The 24,132-nt window shown below is 42.0% G+C and overlaps 1 protein-coding gene across 6 annotated transcripts in view; it reads right to left on the reverse strand.

Annotated features, from left to right (window-relative positions):
- The window catches only part of MTUS2 (microtubule associated scaffold protein 2), a 298,437-nt gene that overhangs the window by 53,157 nt on the left and 221,148 nt on the right, over positions 1-24,132 (reverse strand). For 5 of the 6 annotated variants that reach the window (XR_014588415.1, XM_083849406.1, XM_083849404.1 and 2 more), the window contains 3 exons: positions 23,349-23,510; positions 11,046-11,144; positions 4,774-4,982 (listed from right to left, as the gene is read on the reverse strand). Coding sequence is in view for 5 of the 6 variants with exons in the window: in XM_083849406.1 (XP_083705532.1) it covers positions 4,774-4,982; positions 11,046-11,144; positions 23,349-23,510 (470 nt within the window). In the remaining variant the exon portion in view is untranslated. The remainder of the gene's footprint in view (positions 1-4,773; positions 4,983-11,045; positions 11,145-23,348; positions 23,511-24,132) is intronic. The other variant, XM_083849408.1, reaches the window with a different exon arrangement.

Raw genomic sequence — 24,132 nt, forward strand, 5'->3', positions numbered from 1 at the left:
GATAAAAGAAGAGGCAAAAACCTGCTGTGCCAACCATGCCCCTAACACCATGGTTTTCTAAGACCCGGTCCTGCGGGGCGAGGAGTAGGAGTGAGTAACTCAGCCCTGGAGAAGCAGCAGTGGGCTGCAAGAGCAACATCATTTGGAGGGGCAGGAAGGGAGCGCAGCAAGCTCATCTCCCTGACTCAAATTGTGAGGCTGCAGAGCAGGTACAAAGGTTCTGCAGATGAGTTTTAAAATGCTAAAGGCTGATGCTCAAGCAAGCCCAGCTGGAAGCTCATGATACCACCCCACGCACAGGCTCTATCCTCAGGCACCGCAGTCTCAGAGGGTCCATTTAGATAAGACATGAAATGCTGCTATCCTGTCACTGCATAGAGCTTTTCACTAGTGTCCTGGGGCAGGTGGAGCTGGGGACAGACCAGAAGTATAGCTTGCCAACTTCCTAGCCAAGTCAGCAGCAAGCCTCAGACTACTGTGAATATCCTATACTGCTCCAGGACAGCATGGCCTGCTCGCCTTGTCCCCTGCAAAACAGAAGGAAAAAAAGTGCAGGGAAGCTCTTGGCTTCTCCCTCTGCCCTCACTGGCTTTTTCACAGCCACTGCTATGACCACTGGTACAGATCTTGTTTTTTGGGGTAGAAGAATGTATTTTCTTGGGAAGCGATGGGGTAGCTACATGACGCTGGTTGGTGTATTGCCTACTCACAGGACAGAAACATCACTCTTAAAAATACACACACACACATATTTGAATGGGCAAAAAAAAAAGTTTTCCTTGTCCTTCCTAGGACCAGTGTCCTAGTGTACCAGAGATATGAAATTGTGTTTTGTTGTCGTTGTTGTTTTCCCCACCTGTTTATGTCCGGAAGGATTTACCCTCCAGAATTTGTCACTTTGGGCTACTCTCCTTTAGGTGGCACTGTTACCACTTCCAAGAGGGACTGCTGCTGGCCATGCCGCTGAACAGGGCTGAAGCTGGGTCAGGACCATCATTATCACTGGGATAATAACGAGCCAGAGCAGGTCAGGAGTGACCCAAGTCAGCAGTGCTGCTCATGATACTTGCTCTGAAGAGTCTTCATGGTAGCACTTCGGTTCCCACCAGCCAGTTTTCACTTTGGAGTATCTCTCATTGCATAAACTCAGCGTACGCCTCTTCAGACTAAGTTTGTAGTGGTTCTCAAAGTCAACAGGAGTTATGTGTGCATATCTGAGGGCCTGAACTAATTATTCTTCTAATTAAGTAATAGTTAAAAACAGCTGTCCACAGGCAATCATTACTTTTCATAGATAGCTGAATGCCTGTGTCAGAACCACTGCTTTCATTTTTTGTCCAATGCCTGAGTCACCATCTGCTTTGATTGCTCAGGCTTTTCCCCAGAATAGCAAATTGGTCTAGCTGACATTTAATGGATCTGTATGAAGTTCTGCTACATGCTGTGCACTCCTTGATGCCCATTAAATTAATCTTGCCTGTTAAATTTTCAACTGAGAAGGAGAGATGGTTACAGGATACAATTCAGCACGGTCTGGAATAGCCAGAAAACAAATCCAACAAAACCGAGACAAAATGGTCAGGCAACCTTGAGGTTGCTACAGTAAGTGCTGAAAATTGGAAAGTGCTCAAAGAAACTGTCAGTGTGGACCAACACTCTTTACTACAAACTGGCACTCTTTCTCCCACAGCTAAAGGTGGACTTTGCAGGCACTCGGGGGCAAACTGTGGTGGGACCAGTAAGAGCAGATCAAATCCTGCATTAAAGTCTGTGCAAGGATCCTTGCTCACATCTGGAGGACTGTGCAAGAGCCACCTCTGTGCATGGGCACAGCTCAGTCCCTCTGACTGCGCTGGGGGCTGACATCAAGAAGTCTTTTAAAGAGCATTGGTGTTTCCGCCAGCTTTGGAGTGAGAACAGAAATAGTGTAAGCAAGACAAGATTATCATGGGCATGGGGACACTCCTACCTGTAGGCAAAACACCAGTCCTTGGGTGGGCTGTTAAGACTCAGTCCAGTCCTCACAGCCTGGGAGAGCATTTTCCATCAGAAATTAATCTCCAGCACAGAGAAGAACCTCTGTTTCAGACATTATTTTGGTGTGGTGCAAGGAGACAGAGACATACCAAGATCAGGCTATAGGTGCCTATCAGCCCAAGGAGGTTCCCTAGCACTGAAGTAGGATTGGGCCCTCTGTTTGCTTAGCAGAACAGAACTGTCACTTGGACAAACCAAACCCAAACTTCTCTGGAGTAAGGCCCCACCTCATTCCTGAATGCATATTATCCCCTTGCCAAACTGCAGTCCTACTCAGACCTCAATCATTCTGCCTGCAGGCTTCTCAGAAACAGACACACGCAATTTTTATTATTTTCATAATGGAAAAAAGTTTCTTTTTCCATGCTGCCCTAACTCAAAGCCAGACAAAGAGATTTTGTTAAAGTTTTCAGACAATAATGCCATCTCAGAAAATGTCCACAGATCATATTTTCGAATGCCACTCACAGACTTGGAAGTCTGTGTCTATGTTGCAAGGCAATGGACTGTGCAGTTATGCAATTACTTGAGTAGTCCCAGATCACCCCAATACAAGTACACTCTCAAGCACTGAAATAAAAGCAGCAGCAGCCTTTAGGCTTCCCTGGAGCTCTCAAATGAGACGGGCAAGTACCTCAATTATGAATTCAGAGCTTTGGTGCTGCAAATAGCCTTCTGGAAGTGCCCACTTACCTCCGTTCCCTAAAAATGAAGCCTAAGGCACCTGTCCTCCTCATGTGGGTACCACACCTGAGTGCCTAAAGATAATAACCATTGGGCTTGTGTGTGCTCATCACCCGTGGAAGCTGGGGTGTCTTTGACTGGGAGGGGTCCATGTTACACAGCTCCCAGCAGCCAGGGCAGCTCCTCTGGGGCTGGATCAGGTGCCCTGCACTGCACTGGACAGTGATGTGCAGATGTATATATAAACCATAGATATACCCCTTATATATAATCCAGGATGGCCAGGCAAGCCCAAAAGGGACTGATGTGTGGGCTGAACAAGTAAGCAAGTCCAACAGTAGATTTGGAAAAAAATCTACATCTCATTCTGCCTAAGCCTGAAAGTGCTTATTTTTCACAGGTATCTTTCTTTTTATTATGTTTTTAAACCTCCAAGTCCCCCCAGAGACTGCTCTTCACAGTAATACTGCATTCAGAGCAGCGTTACTGTGAAGCCCCAGCTGGCCTGGTTCTGATAGTGCAGAGGAACTGGGGAGATGAGGCACAGCTATGTCTGGCCAGGACTTGGAGAGGACTCTATTAAATAAAGTCCCCTGACACATTCACTTGAGGAGGCATTCTCAGGGCAGATCTAACACACTCCAATAGGATGAGTCTCAAAACTCAGCTGCAGCAGCTGTTCTCATTTAAAACATATCCAGAGGAGACGAAAGAGATATGCCCAAACTTTCAGAATTCCTTCATCAAATTGTGAATGATACATGAGATGAAAAATCTCTCCCCAGTGGACAACGCACAGACAAAACCGTGCAGACACTGCTGTGTCCTTATTTATTTATTTATTTATTTATTTATTTATTTCCCTCTGCTTTAATCAAGGACACTCCAGAGTCAGCTGGAAAAAAAAAAAAAAAAGGCTCTACAAATGCCCATCAGGCCCAGAAATGCCAAGACTAAAGAAAAATAGAGGGGAAAAAATCCCTTGGGAAGGTATGTAAAATATTTAGAACTTTTAAAAAATTCTCTGTTTTTTCAGTTCAGTCAAGCTCCCCCCAGCAAGATCAGCTCCTACTTAGGGAAAAGCGTGAACCATGGTATTTGTTCGAAGGTAACATTTCCCACTAATATAATACAAAACAAAACAAAAACAAAACTGAATAAAGTGTTTCAGAATTTGTGAAGACTGAAGCTCAGTTCTGTTCTTCTTTTTTTTTTTTTTTTTCCCCTTACTTATTATTGGAAGTTTACTCATCTCTTCCAAAAGTAGACAAAGAGTCAGTCAAGGACATTATCAAAACCACAAGTCCTGCTGCTGGTGATTATTTGCCAGCTGGGACAGCTCCTTAACCTGAGATGGTACCAAATAGGTGGGCATCAGGTGAACCAGGTCTGGAGTGAAACAAATAATTCCTTCATGGTCACTGTGGTCATCTGTCAAACTTCACTCATTCTTTCTTGGATTTAGTGAACAAATAAGCTTCTCTAGTTATTGACAATGTTTTCTTTATGTTCTCTATACCGGTTAAATGTAGTCTCCTAAATACTGAAGTAATGTTACTCCTACTTTGGAAACTGCACCTTTGTAACAGTGACCATTCTGCCTGATCTGTGGTGAGGAGGAACAGTAGATAAGTACTGTGAGAAAGCAGATCTTTTCCTTCATCCATCACTTTTTGTTGACTAAATGCATGGATTATTTTTGCATTTGTTTGCAAGTGTCAATATCTCAGTTACATCCCCTATTCCTGCTTATAAATCAGGGACTGGGACTTTTACATTTCTACATCTGCTTCATCCATAAAAACATCCTGAAAGTCCTTCATGCTTGTAACAAAGGCTTCAGTTGCAATTCTTTCTCTTTCAGGTTTCTGAACTGTAATTCTTAAATACATGGTATCAAATGTAATTCCCTCCTCATAGTAACAATTGCAAAGAAATTACAGGCTTTGCTTCCAAGAACAGGATTTCAATGACTATGAAATACGTTTGGGCAAGTGACTGAGGTAAAGGCAAAATATCTTTCCAATGTTAAAAAGTACCCATTTCACCTACCTGCCTGAAAAAGTGCTGTGTTGTTATAGCAAAGACATCAAATCCACAGCTGGCCCTTTTAAGCTCATCTCGAATATTGCTTAGTTGCCGGGACTGCTCATCGCACTTTTCCTTCAGTCTCTGGATGAACTGCTTTTCAGCATCTCGGCTCTCTCCTGGTTTGGGGGAGCATCCGTTCTTTGGGGTGGATGACCTTTGCTTGGGATGTCCTACAAAAGAGAGAAGAAAGGATCCTCGAGGTCAGTTACTTTATATGTATGGACATAATCTTTATGTGTATCTAAAGCCTTTGGGAATCAGTCCTACAAAATAAAAACATCTGTAGCATTCACGTAGATGTGTAATGATTTTCTAAAAAAGCAAGAGCACAGCAAAATATGTTTCCCTAGAGGCTAAAGCTCGAAGATTTGTAGGAGTCATTTCAACTCAGGATATGAGCCTTAAGGTCTGCTAGGAGTTGAGGAGAGTTCTCCTCATTGTGTCTTACTGAGAACTGAGGTTGTTAGATTCGGGATTCAGCTCACCCATGTTAGACAACTGCAGAAACTGAGGCTTGCCTCTTGATGTGTGATGCCTGATTCTCCTCAAAGTCAATGCCAGAAAAGTGCACCTGCAGGTTGAGATTCACCTCATCCTACTGTGGAAGTGGAAAACACTCAGATGACCTTCACGCTCTGCACGTGGTTTCTTTGGCCACCTGAACTCCAAGCGTGGTGACTTCACAGAACTGTCACTGCCCTGTGGAACCAGCCTTTGCAGTTTTCAGCTGGTCAGCACATCTCTGTCTTTTGCTGCTCCATCCTCTTTGAAGCCAGGCACAGCAACCTCAGCAGAGACATATGTTATATCCCCACTGAAACAAACAGCAGAGAACCCACAGCAACTACTACATTTGTTTGCTCACTTATTGTGTAATCAACTCTGCACTGACTCACCATCCATGAGGGCCAAACCCACAGATTCTTACCAGAGCCCTTGGTGCTAGAAAGAAGACCATGAAATAACTGTATTTGAGGGGGTCTGTATATGGGAAAGTGAATCTGGTAGCAAGAAAGAAGATATGTTCTAATCTCACATAGGAATAGGCTGCCCCAAGAAGGTGCTAAAGTGAGCTTTGTTTCTCCTTTCTGTCTCTGGTGTAAGCTAGAGCAATAAAGAGGTCTGTGTGAAATTTTACCAGCATTTGGTAGCTCAATAAGGACACTGACTATCTTATACCAGAAGGTTGTACTCCTTTTAACAAAATCAGAGCAGTCAAGGCAGCATGAGCTGAATTTGTACATTTTTGCATATCCATATTTGTCAGCAAATTCTGGGTGCAGTCACTGTTTCTGTACCAAGTTATGGGTATGTTACACTACAGGCAGAGAAAATAAAACCTAGAGTATGGTCACATCCTCTCTTTCTGGACATGTCTACACTCAGAATGTAGCAGAATTACATTTTCTTTTGCTACCACACTTGGAATTGCTAGGGAAGATGACTAATTGAACAAAACCCCATAAAACTTCACTTAGTGTAGCTGTCTTCATGGAGACACCAAGTGGTGGTAGGGATCACAGCACTGTGTGTGCTTGCTCTTGATAAGCTGCTATAGGAAAGTGATATTTTTATCCTAAGTTCATATCCTGCTTGAGACAACTATCTATTTCTCTGGAGATTAATACCTGGTTACAAGGATGAAGCAAAAAAGGGGCAGTGCTCTGGTGGCATCAAGTTGCTCAAGCTGTTACTTGGCCATTGTATTTTTTCTTAATCTTAACTTTCTGAGAAGCCTCCCCTGAAAACCTTTAGGGTCAGCTGGGCAACACCTTTGCACAGCTTACTCAGTCTTCTTACTACTCTCAGTTTCACATCAGCTGATGCTTTTTAACTCTTTCCTGAATACTGTTCAGAAATCTCTGGTTCTCTTCCTTGGTTTCTCCCACTAGTCTCAAGCTTTTAACCCAGGAGCTAGAGTCAGGAAGGAAAAGTGAGAAAATAGAATCAGACACCTTGTTTCCAGGTGTTATTAGAGATGATGGGCACTGGCCTGAATACAGACAAAAGCTGAAAAATTCTGTGTTAGCAGGAAGGGTTAAGTATTCAAGAATCTGAGAAAAGGTGTCTTGTAGTTTTATGTATACAGTTCCTGAAAAATAATACAGAAAAACATTATCTCCAATCAGCCCTCAACAATGAATGTAACAGGGGACAGTATTCTGCTATGGAGACTAACTACCCCTTTCCTAAAACAAAAACAAAAAGTTCTCCCACAGGGAAGCAGCTGGTGATATGAGTTTGAGCCAATTTGTAAAGAAATACATTGGTTCACAGGTAATTTCACAGACATGCTTTAGATATTTTAGATCTTTAAGACTGTGGCCTGGGTGTTCAAATGGATCCTTAGAGCAGTCTTACAAGGTCAGGCAGGAAAGCAGTACTACTTTGTCAGAGCAATGCCCCAGGGGTGTATTCCTACCATTCCAGATCCGTTCCCAGCTTACATGGAGCCACTGGGAGCATATCCTCCAACCTGCTCAACTATGTTCTTGCTCCAGGCTAAACTTACAGGGAGCCAGCCCCAGCAGAGATGCTCCCTCATGTCCTCAAGTATCTCACGCTGCTACTGCAAAGAGACACAACTACTAAACAGACTTTAAAACTCTTTTAAAGAGTTTTTTATGGGCCCATGACCCATATTTGCAAAGAGGAATACCAGGTTTTGCAAGATGTCAAGATTAACTTTGTGATGTTGCAAGACCCAAATAATACAATAGAGGATGTCAAAGAGGACTTTCTGGCAGTAAGAACCAGCAATGTCATTGCCCTCTATCTATTTTCATGTCAGTTTAAGCCTGTATACTCTATCTTTCTTTCTCCCTTTCTCTCTTTCTCTTTCTCTTTCTCTTTCTCTTTCTCTTTCTCTTTCTCTTTCTCTTTCTCTTTCTCTTTCTCTTTCTCTTTCTCTTTCTCTTTCTCTTTCTCTTTCTCTTTCTCTTTCTCTTTCTCTTTCTTTCTCTTTCTCTCTTTCTCTTTCTCTTTCTCTTTCTCTTTCTCTCTCTCTCTCTCTCTCTCTTTCTCTTTCTCTTTCTCTTTCTCTTTCTCTTTCTTTCTCTTTCTCTTTCTCTTTCTTTCTCTTTCTCGTTCCCTTTCTCTTTCCCTTTCTCTTTCCCTTTCTCTTTCTCTTTCTCTTTCTCTTTCTCTTTCTCTTTCTCTTTCTCTTTCTCTTTCTCTTTCTCTTTCTCTTTCTCTTTCTCTTTCTCTCTCTTTCTCTCTCTCTTTCTTTATTTCTCTCTCTCTCTCTTCCTTCCCTTCCTTCCCCTCTTCCTCTCTTTCTTTCTCTCTTTCCAAGAATGATATTTTCTTACAGATTTTTTCTTTCATTTTGGGCTTTCATTAGGGGCTGTCTATTTCATAAAGAGGCTCTTAACTGGACCGTAGGTATTATCACAAAATTAGCCATTTGTAAAAACAACAGCTGTAAATAGTTTTTAGTTTTTAGTATAAAAATCTCTGTTTGTTTATGCAGCATTGTGATGTTGCAAGAGAATACACAGATAGAAGTGTAGGAGGAAGCCCTTGAAATCAGTCCTGTTTTAATTAAAACAGGAACACAACAATGGGTAAAACCTATTGTTTTATTTTGTATCTTTCTAGCTTTCCCGTTCAGTGGAAGATTTCAAGTGTATATCTCCATGTTGTCCTTGTCAGTATTATAAGCTGTCCTTTTAAATTAAACTGTGATATTCTCCTTAGGGATGAATCTGAATTTCTCAGTTCATTTGGGCCTGAAAAGCAGCTTACTAAGCTTATTCTACCACTGATGTTTCTCTTCTGTTGCTCTGCACAAAACAGGGTGTATGTTAATGATGCTGGCCCTGATCCTGAATGTCCTTTGTGCTGATGGTGGGACCAGGGGAGCAGATCCACTGTTCATTAAAATAACTGAATGCCTTTGATCTGCTTCAAAACTCCCAGGTCTTTTTTATTTACCTGAGCATTTGAACTAAGGTGCCATAACAGGTAGACAGTCATAATTAACTCAGTCCATGAGGACTTACGTGGGGCATGCAATTTATTTGCCTCTCAATTGTGCAACTTTCAACATTTTGCTAAGGAAAGTGAGGACATTGCTTTGAGAGTACTGATGACATGTAATCTGTAGAGCGACAGATATCAGACTAGATGTCACATTCCTCCAACGGAGTGGAGGGAGAGCATCTGCATCTATGTACACTTATGTCCATACACAGATCTCAGGAATGGTATTGAATCAACAGATAAACTTAAGATCCTTACAAGACTGCATTTCAAAACTTCTTTGCTAGTTTTTAGGAGGATTGATCCAAATTCTAAAGATTAGATCCAAGGCTAAAAAGAAACCATATTCAATCCTCCTGGAACAGGGTTAGTACGACAACCAGAAACAGATCAGGAATTGCAAATGGACAGGCCAATAACAGGGAAAACAATCTAGAAATGGCACTCAGAAATATTAGAACCTGTTTCAAGGCCACTTATAGCTGTGCTGGAGATGCCTGTGGCCACAAAATATAAATGCTGCATGGATTAGTGACCCTGGTGGGGGAAAGGCTGTGATACTGCCCCTTAGTCCATGCTACACTTGCTCCTTGTCCTGTTTAATGGTTTCTTTGATTATTTTGTAAAATTGTTGAATAGGTGAAAAGATTCTCTTTCTTTATTGTTTTGTTATTGCTGTTATTTCAAAGAATGCTCAAGGCTACTCTAAAGAAAATAAATGAACATGAGGTTTATTTTCTTATTTGATCCTTACAGTGCTAAACAATTTTAGGCCAGAATTTCAGACAACCAAACTTACAAAATCCTAAATGAATCTGATGGAGAGAGGGTAGGTACTCAACCTCCCAGGTACCCATCTCCCATGAAAGTTTAATTTCAAGTTTCGATGCAACATGAATTGGAATTGCCAAGTCCTAAGCCTTGAAAATCAGCCAATCAATGGAAATTTCAGCTTTTTAAAACCCAGAAAATCCACCATATCAATATGCCTGTGTTTCATTTTGCTTTCTAATTCTAGTGAAAGCAAACCAGCATGCTTCTGTAGCATGCTTCTACAACCAGAATCAGTGCTGGTTCTTAAACTGGACTCCCACTGTTATAAACATTGGTGAGCTGCTAGTCTGGCACTCTCTGCAGTAATTTTTTCTTTGGATCTCTCTTAGTGACCTCACCAGATCCAAAATAGCCTGAAAATTATACATTTCAGAGGACAGCGTTAAGTTCACCTTTCTACCCTAGCATCTGAGGAAGGAGAATTCTGAGTCTTGTTGGTGTCTAGGAAGGTTAAATTTAAGTTTCCATTTTTATTTTGTTGGTTGGGAAGTAGAATAGGCACTGAGTTCGGTAAAAATGAAGAGACTTGATGCAAATTACAGGAGCTGAAGAGCTGCTTTAGATGTTTTATTCTTCACTGTCAAATGGAGAAACATGGAGTTCTACTCCCCATGTTTATTACTCAGGTATCACACTGTTGCATATATGACATTTAAATTATTTAAGTAGAGTCTGAAAAATGATGCAACGTATTAGAAGACAGCTAGCACAACAAAATCAGTGGGACTATTCACATTCATTTCAGAAACATTTAAAATCAGTCAAAAGGCCAGCCTTACAAAAGTCTTCAGGTCCCTTATATTTATCTTATTGTGCACTAGTTGACATAAACAGAAATAAGTTCTCTTCATTTTAGTATCTAAACAATGGCATAATGGCATTCTTTAAAAATACTATAACCGCATGTTTACATCTAATATTAAGGGGTAAATTGACAACACCTCAATAGCAGTGTGAAGCTCATTTCTACAGATGAGCTCTTTTCTAATTATGCATGGAAGTAATGCAGGAAATATATTGCTTCTGCACAACAGTGACAGTAGATTCTAAGAAAAAAACTGTCATTTTAAGTAATTGTTTGAGGTGTCCTTTGTTTCACTATCTCTCTTCTCTTTTTAAATAAGAAAATTATAGCGGTCCAAGAAATGTTCCTATGCCCTTAAACATATAACAGCAACAACTCTTTGTTTTGAAAGAGAGATGATTGCAAGGTGGTAACAAAGAAAACATAAAGCTATTCAGCTCATGCATTGCTATGAAAAAGCCTGCTGTACTCACAGCCAGCTCAATGAACCTTGGATATAATCAATCTTCACTCAACAATAGTAGGTCCCAGATTTCAGTGTATTAACTAGAGATGCAAAGTTGGCAACTTTAAATCTTCCCCGAAAGAGTGCTTTTGGGTTCATAAATACCTGGTGAATGGAGCTTGGTGGCTGTTACTGCTGATCTCTTAGGGGATGAGACAGCTGGTCTGCTAGCATCCTGATCTTTTTGTACTTCTTTCTTCACACCTGTTTCAGAAAAATAATAATACATAAAGGTAGAAAGAAACCCATTTTATAATTCAATTTGTAATTGCAGAGAACTACATCACCAAGATACCTATCAGGATGGCAAAATACAAATATTTCACCAGAACACATACTGGCATTTGCACGGAGAGAACGATGCTACACAGTACTCCTGTGTTGGATGCCAACGTGTCATTTCTGCAAGCACGACTGTGTGCATGTGGCTGAGCTGACTTGCACAGCAATAGGGAAGGGCAAAAGAAAGCCTTACACACTATTTTTGTTCTTTGGCCATCTGCACAGTGGCCATTAAGGCACAAACAGCTACACAGGTAGCCCATACTACCGTGGGCTCCGTGTCCTGTCTCTACCCTGCTGTGCATCCTCAGCCATTCTGGGCTGGAAGAGAAGCTGAGTAGGACTGTGCAAAGCTGACTTAAGTCACCTGCCTCTTCTGCAGGGCACTGCAACTTTTTCCCTAGAGATCACCCTTCCCAGTTAGAAAGTGCCTTTCATAGTGATTGGCTTTACCAAGAAGATCTCATACCGTAAAGACATGAGCTTCTGCAGAGCTAGAAGCAGGCAGGAGGTGTCAGGGCTCTGCTGGATGCGGTGCCCCAGGCAGGAGAGTCGATGTCTGCAGAGGAACAGAGAGGTGCAACACACCCAGTGCACAAACCTAAAACACGCTGTGCCGATGCAGGACACAGCGGGACCACACCATTGCATTGCTGTCCACAAGGCTGAACCAGCACGTGGGCTGTGCTCGCCTGTGACCCAGGCATGTGCCAGGCTGCCTGCCCTCCTTCTTCTCCTCTCTGTGACTCTCCAGACTACTTCTGACCTCTGCCTTTCTCCTTTCTCCTGTAGCTACTCATCCTTCCCACTGACAACACGGTGCCCCAGGGCTCTCTTGGGTTCTGATCTTCAGAAACTTTGTGCTAGCTTTTTCCTTTGCTTTTGCAGTGGGAGATTCCTTGGTTACAGGCTCAGGATGGTCTGCTGGTTGTTCAAGCTCTGCAGTCAGAGCAGCCACACAAACTCAGCTTGCCCTTTCTGCCCACACAGCTGCCACAAAAGTAGCTGTGGGGGCTATCCTGAGTGTGTGAACACAAAACCCCTGCCCAGTCACAGCCACAGCCACAGGATTTCAAGCAGAAAACACTCCCAAGGAATTAAGATTGAACAACAAGAAGCAGCTAATCCCTGAGACATCAATGTATTTTCCTGTTTGGTTTCCTTTTTAACAGTTAGTGTTTGTTGGGGGTTGCATAGTTTGCAGGACTGTGTGGCAGCCCCTGGATTCAGAGGAAAAGCGAAGAGATTTCTCATAAAGGAAAAACAATGTTTGCCTTATTAGCTTTCACATCTCTCACGAGTACATTCACAGAAGTCTTGCAGGAAAATGACCCACAGAAGCTGAAGTATCTGAAGCAGGAAAACAAAACCATATTTTTTTTAATGCTGCCTAAAGACAGCATCAGTCCAAAAACTAACAGTGTCTTCCATTTTGCTCAGTGCAAATGTGCTCTGGTTATTTCAACAGTGGAGAAAAGTGGTAATTTTATATGGGTAAAAAAAAAAAAAAGTGGTAATTTTATATGTTCATAACTTTCAGGGACACTTACTGGATGACTAGCTTTCCCCCATCTGTAAAGCCACAGCTGGTCACAACTGCAGTATCAGGCTTATCTTTGATGCCTTGGTCGCCCTTCCACCTCTGCCTGGGTCAGGACTTGCAAGCAGCGAGCTGCAGATGCAGCATTCGCCACGCACCACAAGCCGTGGTTCATGTTTTCTAGCACTGTCTCAGCATTTGCTTGTGGAGCATGCCTGGGAAGAGCATGGGTACACAAACAAGCCCTGAGTCCAATTGTATTTTCAAGAGGATGGCACAGGAGGAGGTCTAACATCCTCTCTGACTCCCTCCCACCCTTCACAGGAAAATCACCCCATCAGTCATCACTAGCTGGTAAAGACCGAACTCTTCATAGTTTGGTCCATCTCCGTTTTCTCTGCTGTTTGTAAATTGGAGATGTTGAGGCTGCGATTCTTGTTTGTGATGAATACTTTCTGCAGCGAAGTGACTGAGGACATAAATTTCCCGCATCTGCCACCTGCTACACCGCACTTTACTACAGAGCAGGACATAAAACAAGTTTATGGTGCCATGTCATTACTAAGGACTGAGTGAAAGCAACCTGAGATGGGAGTTGTGAGATGAAAACAGAGCTTGTTTTATAAGATATAGTTTATAAGGTTACAGATTTGAGCATTACTTTTTCCATGGATGTAAGGTCTTGGTTTTATTGTGGTTTTCAGAATAAGAATACAGTGTGTAAATGGGCCATGCATCAAGCTCCTCTGTAAATTTTTCTACAGCGAATGTCAAGCACATACAGTGGTAGAATCGTAGGAGAAGTATGTTTTCCTTTTGCTTTCAGCAGTAAAAAGGGGCATACAAATACTTAACTACTTCTGGTTTTGAGAAGTTTTGAATGAGGAACACCTGGGGAATTAGTTCAGGCTCTTAACCTTAATCACAAAGCAAGGAGCAACAATTCCCCAATTAGAGCTCAGGTGAAAAACAAAACAAAACAAAACAAAACAAAACAGAGAAAAGCAGCAAAAAATCCCTGAGAGCCCCATCACTCTGCAGAGGGCAATGTGAGGTCTGTGGATCGCAGCCAGTGCCATGCATGGATGGGGGTGCCCGTCAGGGGCTGCTGCACAGGAGAGATCAGCAGAGTGAGCCTCAAGCAGGTTGCGACAAAGAGGCAAGTAGATATCTTGGCAAGGGTGGGAGAGAAGGATTAATAACAAAGGGAGTAAATGGAGATAACTGCCGTCCATTCGTTTGTAAGGTTATTTGGGTTCTCCTTTCCAAGCTGAAGCATCCTGGTGGCTGCTCTGTGGCCCTCCTTAGCAGGGAGGGATTTAGGAAGTGTGCAGAAAGCAAAAGACAGGACAGTCCCCAGGAGCAAACTGCTATTGCTCTGCTAAACTCACCACCCATGAGGAAATCTTAAGAAAAGAGATGTCCCTGGCATCAGACTTCAGATAAAATTTGTGCCGAAAGTTTTCCTAAAAATGTTTTTTTTTTTTTTTTTCTTTCCTTTCCTTTGTAACAACTGTTAGCTTGTTAAAAGAGAAACATTCAGAAACCCTGCTGATTTCAAGAGAAGTTCCTGCAGGGAAGATTAATTTCTAAATGATGAGAGTTTGGGTTCAGAATTTTTCATTTCCCAGAAATCTGGAATTTCAAGTCTAAAATAGTCTGTCCAAATGCTTAAAAAAAGAGAGCAACTTAGGATACAAGGCAAACATTTCGGTCATTACAATGGGTTTGAATGCATGGAAAGCCTTAAATAATGCTCTGATCATCATATCGAGTAGGAAAAGTCAAAAGGTATGGGCCATACAATCAAAATAATAGAAAATAAGTAAAATACGATTTAAAAAGGAAACTAAGCATCACAAGTATACATTTCTTGAAGCTGCACACTGTTTGAATTTTGATTATTTTTTTTTAAAGTGTCTTCATTCTGACCAAGAACAAACTTTACTTCAAACTCTATTACTGCCTGCAGACTGGAAGCGTGGAACTCCAGTTAACTCTGTACTAAATGACAGTATAAATCTCTCAAAGTTTTCTCTCTTTTAAAAGCTATTCTTGCATGCAGAAATAGAAATTTCAGGCCATAAGGTAACTGTGAGCATAAATACTTGCTAGTGTTCTCTACTGCTGTGATTACGAATGCATCCCGATGCACAGTTCTGTAAAGGTATTTACATTTCCTAATTAACATACAGTCTGCTTCAAACCGAACAGAAGGAGCAAAGAAAAAAATCATGAGAAATAAATGTAAAAAACACTTCAGACATGTTAAATCATTCAGCAATCACCTGGAAGATAGCAGACAAAGAAAGCTGCTTGTCCCCTCTCTCATCAGCGCTGAATGCTAGCCAGGAACAAGAACTAAATACACACTATCTGAGATGTCTTCTCCAGGGCTGCTGCAGAATGTATGTATGTACGTGTATGTACACGTACCTTTCTGAGTCTTTAAAAGCCAGTACAATGAGATAGGCTTCAATCTGCTTACACATTTCAGATTGAAAACTTTCTGTTACCTTACACATCGAGTATTTTTTCCAAAACAGCTCCTAACATGCTGCAGACACCATTAACAGTTCAATGGGACAGGCTGCACTTGGTCGGATTCCAGCTGTTCTCAGGCGTGTTATATAAGTTAAGTAATGCACTTTGTGAGTTTGAAAAACCCCAAGGAAGTGTTTCCAGTCACTCACAGACACAGATAGCCACTTCGAGCTTGCTTCTGCTTTTCCCCCTGATACCCATGGCCGGTCATGTCCTTGGTGAGTAATGACACATCCGCGCATGCACTGCTTGAGACAAAATGAGCAAAGCTGGAAATATGATGGATTCTGTGGAATAAGAGCAGTCTAATTCCCTCTAGAGACTTTGTATGTCCTGTGATCTATGAGACACTGAAAGGCTTTGAATAAGTAAGTAGATGTAGAAGAAAGACTACGTATTTGTTGAACTAGAAACTGCTAACGCTTGTACTTTTCCCTTTGTTTTTGTTTCAAATTTAAAGCCAATCTGATGAGGAAAAAAAAAGATAAGGACAAGGGCTATTTCAGCAACTTGTCTCAAAGTGATTGCTTTCTTTCTTTATTAAAAAGAGAAGTCTCTGATATTAAAAAAGTAAAGGAAAAAATGAAGAAATGAACTGTTCTTTGGACTAAATAGAAAAACTCAGACTAACTTAGAACGCCTGAAGTTAGCTGCAGAGGTAAGATAGCTACTCTTCCTCTTACTGTCATTTAACGTGGATCCCACAGCATTTTATTGTTACTTCCTCACAGAGTTGTGCTACGGCAAGTTTCAGAGTGAAGTTCCTGGGAAAGAGGTTGGAAAATTTGCATTTGAATGTCCCTCTTTCACATGCAGCATAGTGCTCCATATCCCTATACCCGTTACAGGAACAAATGTGAACCACCCTGTATTTACTGCTCAGCTTTTAATGGAAAGTGTTTACAAAGGAGAACACAGCAGTAGCTGACTCTTCCCCTCCATCCTGCAGGCCCTCCAGCGCTCATTTTCCCCCCCCTCACACTGACCTGAGCTCATCCCTCTCCCTCCTGTTGAGGTTGTGTTGTCTGCATTTTGCAGCAGCTGGTTAAAAGAAGCACATTTTACACTGTGAGCTTGCCAGTGAGGGCTGGGATAACACTGGCCTCCTATTTTTCATCTTGACTGATTGTATTTAGCAGTCTGCCCTGTTACGTATGATTTACCGGTACTTGTAAAAGCTCAGGAATTGACTGGGTTAGTTTCTGAACAATACTTTTGATCGTCTTTAATTTAATGGGCCAAGTAGAAACAAGCTGCTCAAGTGAATTCTTTATTGCTACTGTCATTGCACATGAATTATGATGTTTCTTATGGGGAATAACAGTCACTTGTCTGTGAGATAAACATTAAATAATAGCCAAGCTGAAATAGGCATTCTGTAACACGCACACCCCCAAAACCCCACAACAAGACATATGGAATATAAAACCCTTCAGCTCTCTAATTTTGTAGACTGTTGTCTGACAAGTCCAGCCTGCTGGATAGAGCTGAGGTCTGGAACAGGAGGCAACCTGATGGCTGGGAGTTTGGATCAGGAGTGTGGGCACACACAGGGGAGCCCGGAGCTGTATCAGTATCTGGAGGTAAGCCAAATTATCAAAGCACAGCACAGTTCTGTGGGGTTCTGTATTCTGAGAGAAGGATGTGGCTGAACGAGACTGGACAGGGATGAGGCCGTTGAGGAAGCTGTATTACATGAAGAGAATAAAAAATGTGCAGAGGTGGTCAGATGTAAACCTCAAATCCTTATATACAATGATTGAGACACACTTCCTTTTTATCCCTGAATTGCATGCAAGTCCTACTGTCCTCGTGGGAGCCAGGCACTCAGTTCCCCAGAGAAGACCTACCCTTCAGCTCTCTTCCCCCAAGTTACTCCTCCGGAGTGTGCAAAAGAGCACCACGCTACACAATAACACATCGGTGGCACAGCATTTTTACATGTGTGGGCCTACGATGTTCTTGGCACACAGAATTGTACACACCTCCTGTGCTGGAGGGACCAGTCCTCTGATCCAGCCTGCTCTTGACCATCTTACCATCTTGATGGCCCTCCACTGGGCTCACTTCAGTATGTCACATCGTATGTTACATCGTTCTTGTCCTGGGATTCCCCAAACTAGACACAATTGTGAGTGGTCTCAAGTGCTGAATGAGGAGAAATGACTTGATCCACGCTCTCGCTAATATAGCCCAGTGTACAGCCGGCCTTTCTTCCTGCAAGGGCACATTGCAGAGCTGCCTTCCAGCCAGCTGGCCCCAGCCTGTCCTGTTGCACGGCATTATTCTCCACCGTCTGCCTTTGTTGAACATCACGAAGTTTCTGCTGACACATTTCTCCAGCCTGCTGAAGTCCCTCTGAACTGCAGCCCGACCCTCCAGCATACTGACTAGCTCCCTCTGATTTGCTATCATCTGTCAACTTGCTGAGGGAGTGCTCTATCCCATTGCTCAGGTTTTCAATGAAGATGGTAAGCAGTATTTGCTCAGTATCAATCCCTAACGGATGCCAAAATAACTATCTGCCAGCTGGGCTTCATACCTCTGATCTCAACACCCTGATGCTGATGCTCTAGCCATTTTTCCACCCACCTTAATTGATCACCTGAGGTCTGCAGAAAATTGAGATACTCTAGGACCTTCCCAGACAGTCACAGAAGAACCTGAGCACGGAAAGGGAACTGCAGAAAGAGGTTTTAGGCCATATGCATCCTTTTCTTTTTTTCTTCTTTTTTCTTTTTTTGTCCAAATTATGACAGAATTAGATCCTGGTTTGATTTAGAATCTCAATTGTCCCACGGTGGGCATTAACCTATGGGGTTTGTAAAACAGATCCCCAAGAGGGTGAGCAATTGTTAATCTGCTGCCTCTGAACATTTCTTTCTGCAGATATTCCCACATTTTCAGATAAATTTAAAACAGAAAATTCAGTATGTGTGTGCCTCAAAGATCACATATTTTTATCACTGTGTGAAAGGAGGAGGCCTATATGTTTTCTAAGGTGGAAGTTGGTGTAAAGTTCCAGATGGAGAGCTACTTCCACCTAAGTCTTTAAACAGAATATGAAGCAGTAACAGAAATGGTAAGTACTAGTTGGGTTATCACTGCATTTCTCAAAACAGTTAAGAATTTTAAGTGAAATTAAAAGATCTATCTCAGTTTTTCCTCTCAAGTATGTTTTCTTTTTTTTTTTGTTCTTTTGTGGTAGTTTTTCTTTTTGTGTGTGTGTTTTTTTCCTTCTTCTATATGTTGACAGATATGAATCTGAAAGGGGTCTAATAACACATAAACAATGGCTGTGCAAGACACTGAATGCTAATTAACTGCAATTCTTCCATAGACTAGTCAAAAACCATTTAGTTCATGTTTTCAAAACAATTTTCATGACAATGAATTACCACTGCTATTGCCTCTTGCCAGAGTTTTTTTGATCATCTGAATCACTGCAAAGCAACAGCTATAAGGATCCATTTTCATTAATTAAAGGTGATTTATGCTGTAGTCCAATTTATTTGTCAAGCAATTTGAGTGCAATATCAGGAGTATAATCTCTCTTAAGCAGCTGTCTTTTTTTTTTTTTAATGAGAATTTGCAGCACAGGTACTCTTCTCAGGTAACATCTAGCACATGAAAGCTTCAGTGTGATTTTTGTTATTTTTTACTCATCAGTACAGGTAGATATGCTCCTTTTTGAATTCATTTCTTACTCATACATAGTTAAAATCATGTACCTCTCTGAAATACAAATGCATTTCTTACATCACCTGACATTCCACTCTTTCAGAAACTAAAAACCCTAGTTTAGTAACCACGATATCTTCCACAGGAGGTTGGAAATATGTGCTTATAAAATGCATGTGCAACATCAAGCTCTACTGCAATTAATACTAGGTGACTGCTAGACTATTTTACCTAGAATATCTATCATATTATTCTCCACGTAAACAGAAAGTATAGAAGAACCAGAGGTATCATGTTTTCTCTGCTTTTCAAAAGTTTTATTACATGGCTGACTTCAGCAGCATTGGTTATAGGACAGCTTAGCCTTCTGATGTCAACTGAATGGGGCTGGTGACTTCTTACTTAATGCAAGATTCACCCTAAGGTCATGTTATTTATTCTCTTTCTCTTATGGGAAAATATGCCTTACTTTCACAATGGTGTTGGTTTGTGTCAAAAGTCCTTCCTGTTGGAGGCAGGGACTCTCCCCACTACATAAGGAGGGGTACATGGTACAAACAGAGTGCATGTCTTTCACACCCAGCTTACATCTTCCACTCAGCACTCATCCCTGGACCAGCCATGGCAGAGACCATCCCTCTCTCCTCCTTCACAGCCTCTGTGCAGTGTCTTGTCTCCTGCCACAGGGTGAAAAAGGAAAAGGAAATTGTGGTGGTTTTGTTCCTTCCAGCCATGACTCCATGGGGGTCTGGGCTGCTGCCTGTTTTGCTGTGGAGAAACTGCGCTGAGGTGGGAGGTAGACATGTGCCTCACCAATCATCCTTCTGCAGATGCTGTCCTGATGAGCCAGCTTCAAATAAAAGGTAAGCAACAAGCAGGCCCACAAGGCTGAGGCCTTCCTTCCCAGGAAGGGGCTAACCACCTACCCTTTCATCCTCCAAGGCTACCCTGGCATCATAGTGCTGGATATCTTACACAGTTATTAAAGAAGGGCTGATGGTGTTAACCATGGACATGATAAAACATGATAAGACATGATAACCCATGTCCAGCTCAGACTTCTTTGAGATGTATTGCTGACACTCTGAATCTTCCCTGGATCCAGCATTTAAATGAAAGTACCGGCAAAGTCACGCTCTATACCTATCCTCAAAACTGGAGTCAGGGTCTCTTGTACTTGCATTCCCTTTGAGAACAAAGACTACTTTCAATAGAGAGGCATCCAACATGGGGCATCACTGGAACAAGGTAATCTGTAGTTCCATTAATTTGAGAACATCTTGAGTATTTTCTCTTCTATTATTCCATCTTCCTATGCCATAGTTACTCTCCTATCCTTTGGATTCTCTGTGCAAGAAATTGCCATCATGTGATAATAGCTTGGTAGAATTATTATAAATTTATTATTTCTGCTGTTTTCAAGACATTTTATCCCTGCTCTGCTTAGAGTTGTCTGCTGCATGCTCCCCTTGCTTTCCTTTCAGTTTGGAGCACTGGTGAAAGTTTCTTTGCTGCTGACTGCCTTCCCGAGCATGGCATTCATTTCACAGGAAACATGCTGGCATCAGAGACACATGGTGGGTGGGGGGGTGGATTACTTTTAGTACCTTTTCAAATTTTTTTTAAACACTGATTTTACCTCTCTGCTCCCTTATTGTTATCAGTCTTCTGCTCTGTGATGTCCAGCTTTAATGCCAGACTTGCCCAGCACAGACTGCCAGCCTGTGCCAGCTGTTGTACTTTCCACTTTGCAAAGGCAGTACAAGCAGACCTTTTACAATATCTGTACAGTCTTTCAACCTTTAGACCCAATCTGTTCCAGGACATCCTTTTGGACACTGGCTTTTTCAGCACACCAATGCGCTTTCTCTGACATATTTAAAATATGGGGTCTACAGAGTTGTAAAGAGCTTTTGTTAGATTCCTTTGTTTGCCTGGGATCATAAAGCCCAAAGCAATATGAACACTTCGCTGCCCTTTATCCACTTGCTTCATTTGATCTGTAGCATCTTCCTTCCAATTTAATGAAGAGTTCAATTTTAAGGAGATGGTCTTGTGCTTCATCATTTAAAAGATGTGCAAAACTGTCCAAACAATATTTAAAGAGAAGACCTTACATTCTGTAGGGCTCCCTATCACAGTGGGATCTGCAGACAGCATTCATACATTATTGCAAGAGAAGCAGGATTAGACTTGCTAAAAAATACTTGTCGTTATCATTGCTTTGATTTATTTTGGTCCTTGCTTCCATCAGATACTTATCATTGTGAGGAACCATAACATTAGTCTAATTAAAAAAAAATTTTGACTTGACCACAGATACATCTGCAGGTACCTGAATTATACAAAAATTACACCAGACTAACGTAGTTTCTTTTGCTTCTGCCCACTGGGTACAACAACCACCTTCCAAACTTGCTAGCTGTCCCTGTTCTGCATCTGCGTTTGATAACACAGCCAGGTACCCTTACTTTACATACATAGTTTCCTTCCAGAATGAAGCAGGAATCAGTTGTACTCACCTGACTGAGTGTCCCTATCAAGACCAGACTGTAAATCCAATGAGGTGGTGGCAATGGGCTCCAGTCTTTGCTGGCACAAAGTGCCTTGCTGGGAGGAAGCTGGGTATGCCACTGGAGCCCCTGCCCAGCAGAGCAGTGAAGAGTCATTTCAAGGCTGCTCTCTCAACTATTTTCCAGTTGTGATGGATCTAACACATTCTGGGAGCATCCCTCCTGGCTCTCTGCTACTGTGGCTTGCAAAAGCACGTATACGGAAAAATCCCCATCACACCTGCTATCTCCACAGCACGGAAGGGCCATGGTGGGCTGCTGGACTGTAACTTGCCTCCTGTTCTACACACTAACAGCTTCTTGGCTGCAAAAAAAAGCTTGTGAAGCAACAGCAGAGTCAGACTAACAGCCTTGTAATGGGAAGAACAAAGCTGACTGCTCTGCCATGCAAGCCTGAACACTGCACGTCCTACACAGGGCCCATCTATGTGGACCCATGCACCCACAGACACGAGGACTCCTCACTACACTTGGCAGGCTGGAGGGAAGTAAATTCAATTCAGAAGTTATGCTGCCTTGTCTCCACTTGGACTATTAACTCAGGCACAGTATGGCAGTAAGAGCTCTTTACATGGGCTGAGGCTCACAAGTTCATGCACGGACAGCTTGAAGAGTTTTCATTTGGGTGCCCCCACGGAAACAAACATACCCATGGTTAATGGAGGGTCATGCAGAGACAATAACAAATGGTCTGAAGGAAAGTACACAGAGACTGAGTGATGATATAGAAAACAAAAGTTCTTTGGATGGCAGATGTTGGGAGAATTCTTCATAATAGTCCAAATGCTGTATTGCTTTTTATTTTTTAGCTTTGTCTCTAGAGGAATTAAAATCTAGCAGAAGATTGGACTTTTGTTTCATAAATTAAACAATTTCATAGATTAAAAACCTAAATTAAAAATCAAATGTAGCTTTCAGCCACCCTCAGTAATTCTTTTCCCCAACGTGATGGCAAACCATCTATTTTTCTGGGAACCTCCCTCCTGATCAATATTGGTTTGGATTATTTTGCAATTTCTGCTCTTCTGTGTGGGTCTGAGACTTGGAAGCTGTGCAAACTCAGAGATGACAGCCTGAGCTATTTAGCTAGTCCTGCCTAGACTAGATTTTGCATGTCCACACTAGCATGATTGCATACCAAACACTCTGGTTCCAGCTCATGGCAGTGCCCCAGTAATGAAACCTCCCTGGCAATGACTCATTTGTGAGGCTACACAAGTAGTAAAAGGCACAGGATTTCTAGCAGTCTTCTTGCTTGTAGCAAAAAAAAACCAAAAACACCCTGGAGGCCAGAAAAGTTCCTCTACAGAAACGTGAAAATAGCCCTTTAAAGCTTATCATGCCATTATCACTAGCTGGAAAAGAAAGGTTTTTGCTGGAGATACGTAGGTGCAAATCTGATACTAATCAACTACTGCTATAGCCTGAAATGATGTAACTTAGGGACCAGCAGAGAGGAAAGAAAAATCAAAAGAAAAGAAAAAAATAAAGAAATGAAGGAAAATCAAAAGGGAAAAAAAATGGTGCCACCTATTGTCTGGTCATCAGAAATTCATATATTGTGTTGACAGATTGGTCTGTTTCCCAGTTAGTGAGAGTAGAAGATGGACCTAAACAGTTTTCTGACAGTAAGAGACAGTCACTCCTGACTGTGATGGACACCCCCTCCCTTGACTTTCACTTTGCTGGACTACCTAAGTAAGCAGTAAAATAGCATCATGAAAAGGTTTCTGTATTTCTTGGGCTAACGCAGGTGCTATTTCAGGTACACAAGTTTGGAACACATACCAGCAGGTGCAGTGGCAGTTTTTGGTGCTGGAAGTAAGCTCCTGCGTGGAGTCGCTGTGCTGCTCGATACCTGCGTTGTACTCTTGCTGCTACCCTTGGGTACATCTTTAGAAGGTGCAGATGCCTTAGGAGTGGTTTGCTCTTCATTTCCAAAGCTGGAACCTGCAGGAGACCGAAGTTGCCATAATTATAAGCTCATAAAAAATGTATGTGAACTGTGGCATGCAGACCAAGCTTGTACTAGCAATTATAATCTACAAAAACATATTCACATTGCAACTTGGACTAAGTTACATGGATTTTCTCCAGTACAAACAGTTATATAGAAATAAAGAGTTCCCAGCAACTTACTTAAATGCTAAGTGTTGGCAGCTGTTGGAGTCTGACTCCAACAGGAAATTAAAACTTGTTTTGAGGCTAGCTCCATATAGTTACCTGGCTGCAAGGCTCCTAAGTAAATCAGGGACTTTCTAAATCTGTGGGTGTAGCAGTTTTCTGGGGCTCTGTAGATGCTACAAAAGCCATCCTATACCCTCACCCGAAGACTTGGATGTTACTAGTTCTCAGAGTAAAGAGCAATAGCAGGATTCAGTGGTGCGTTGCACCAAATTCTCCCACCCACGAAAGATTTCCCACAAGCATTTCCTCAGATTACACTCAGACATTTGAATAGTAAACTGAAAAAATAATTCTGCCTTAAATCTTACATCCACTTCAATCGTATTCTCATACTGAATTTTTGGTTGCCAAGGTTTCCAGCTTATATTGACCTCTATCAACACCT

Source organism: Anser anser (genome assembly GCF_964211835.1).
Source record: "Anser anser genome assembly, chromosome: 1".
NCBI classification, from domain to species: domain Eukaryota; kingdom Metazoa; phylum Chordata; class Aves; order Anseriformes; family Anatidae; genus Anser; species Anser anser.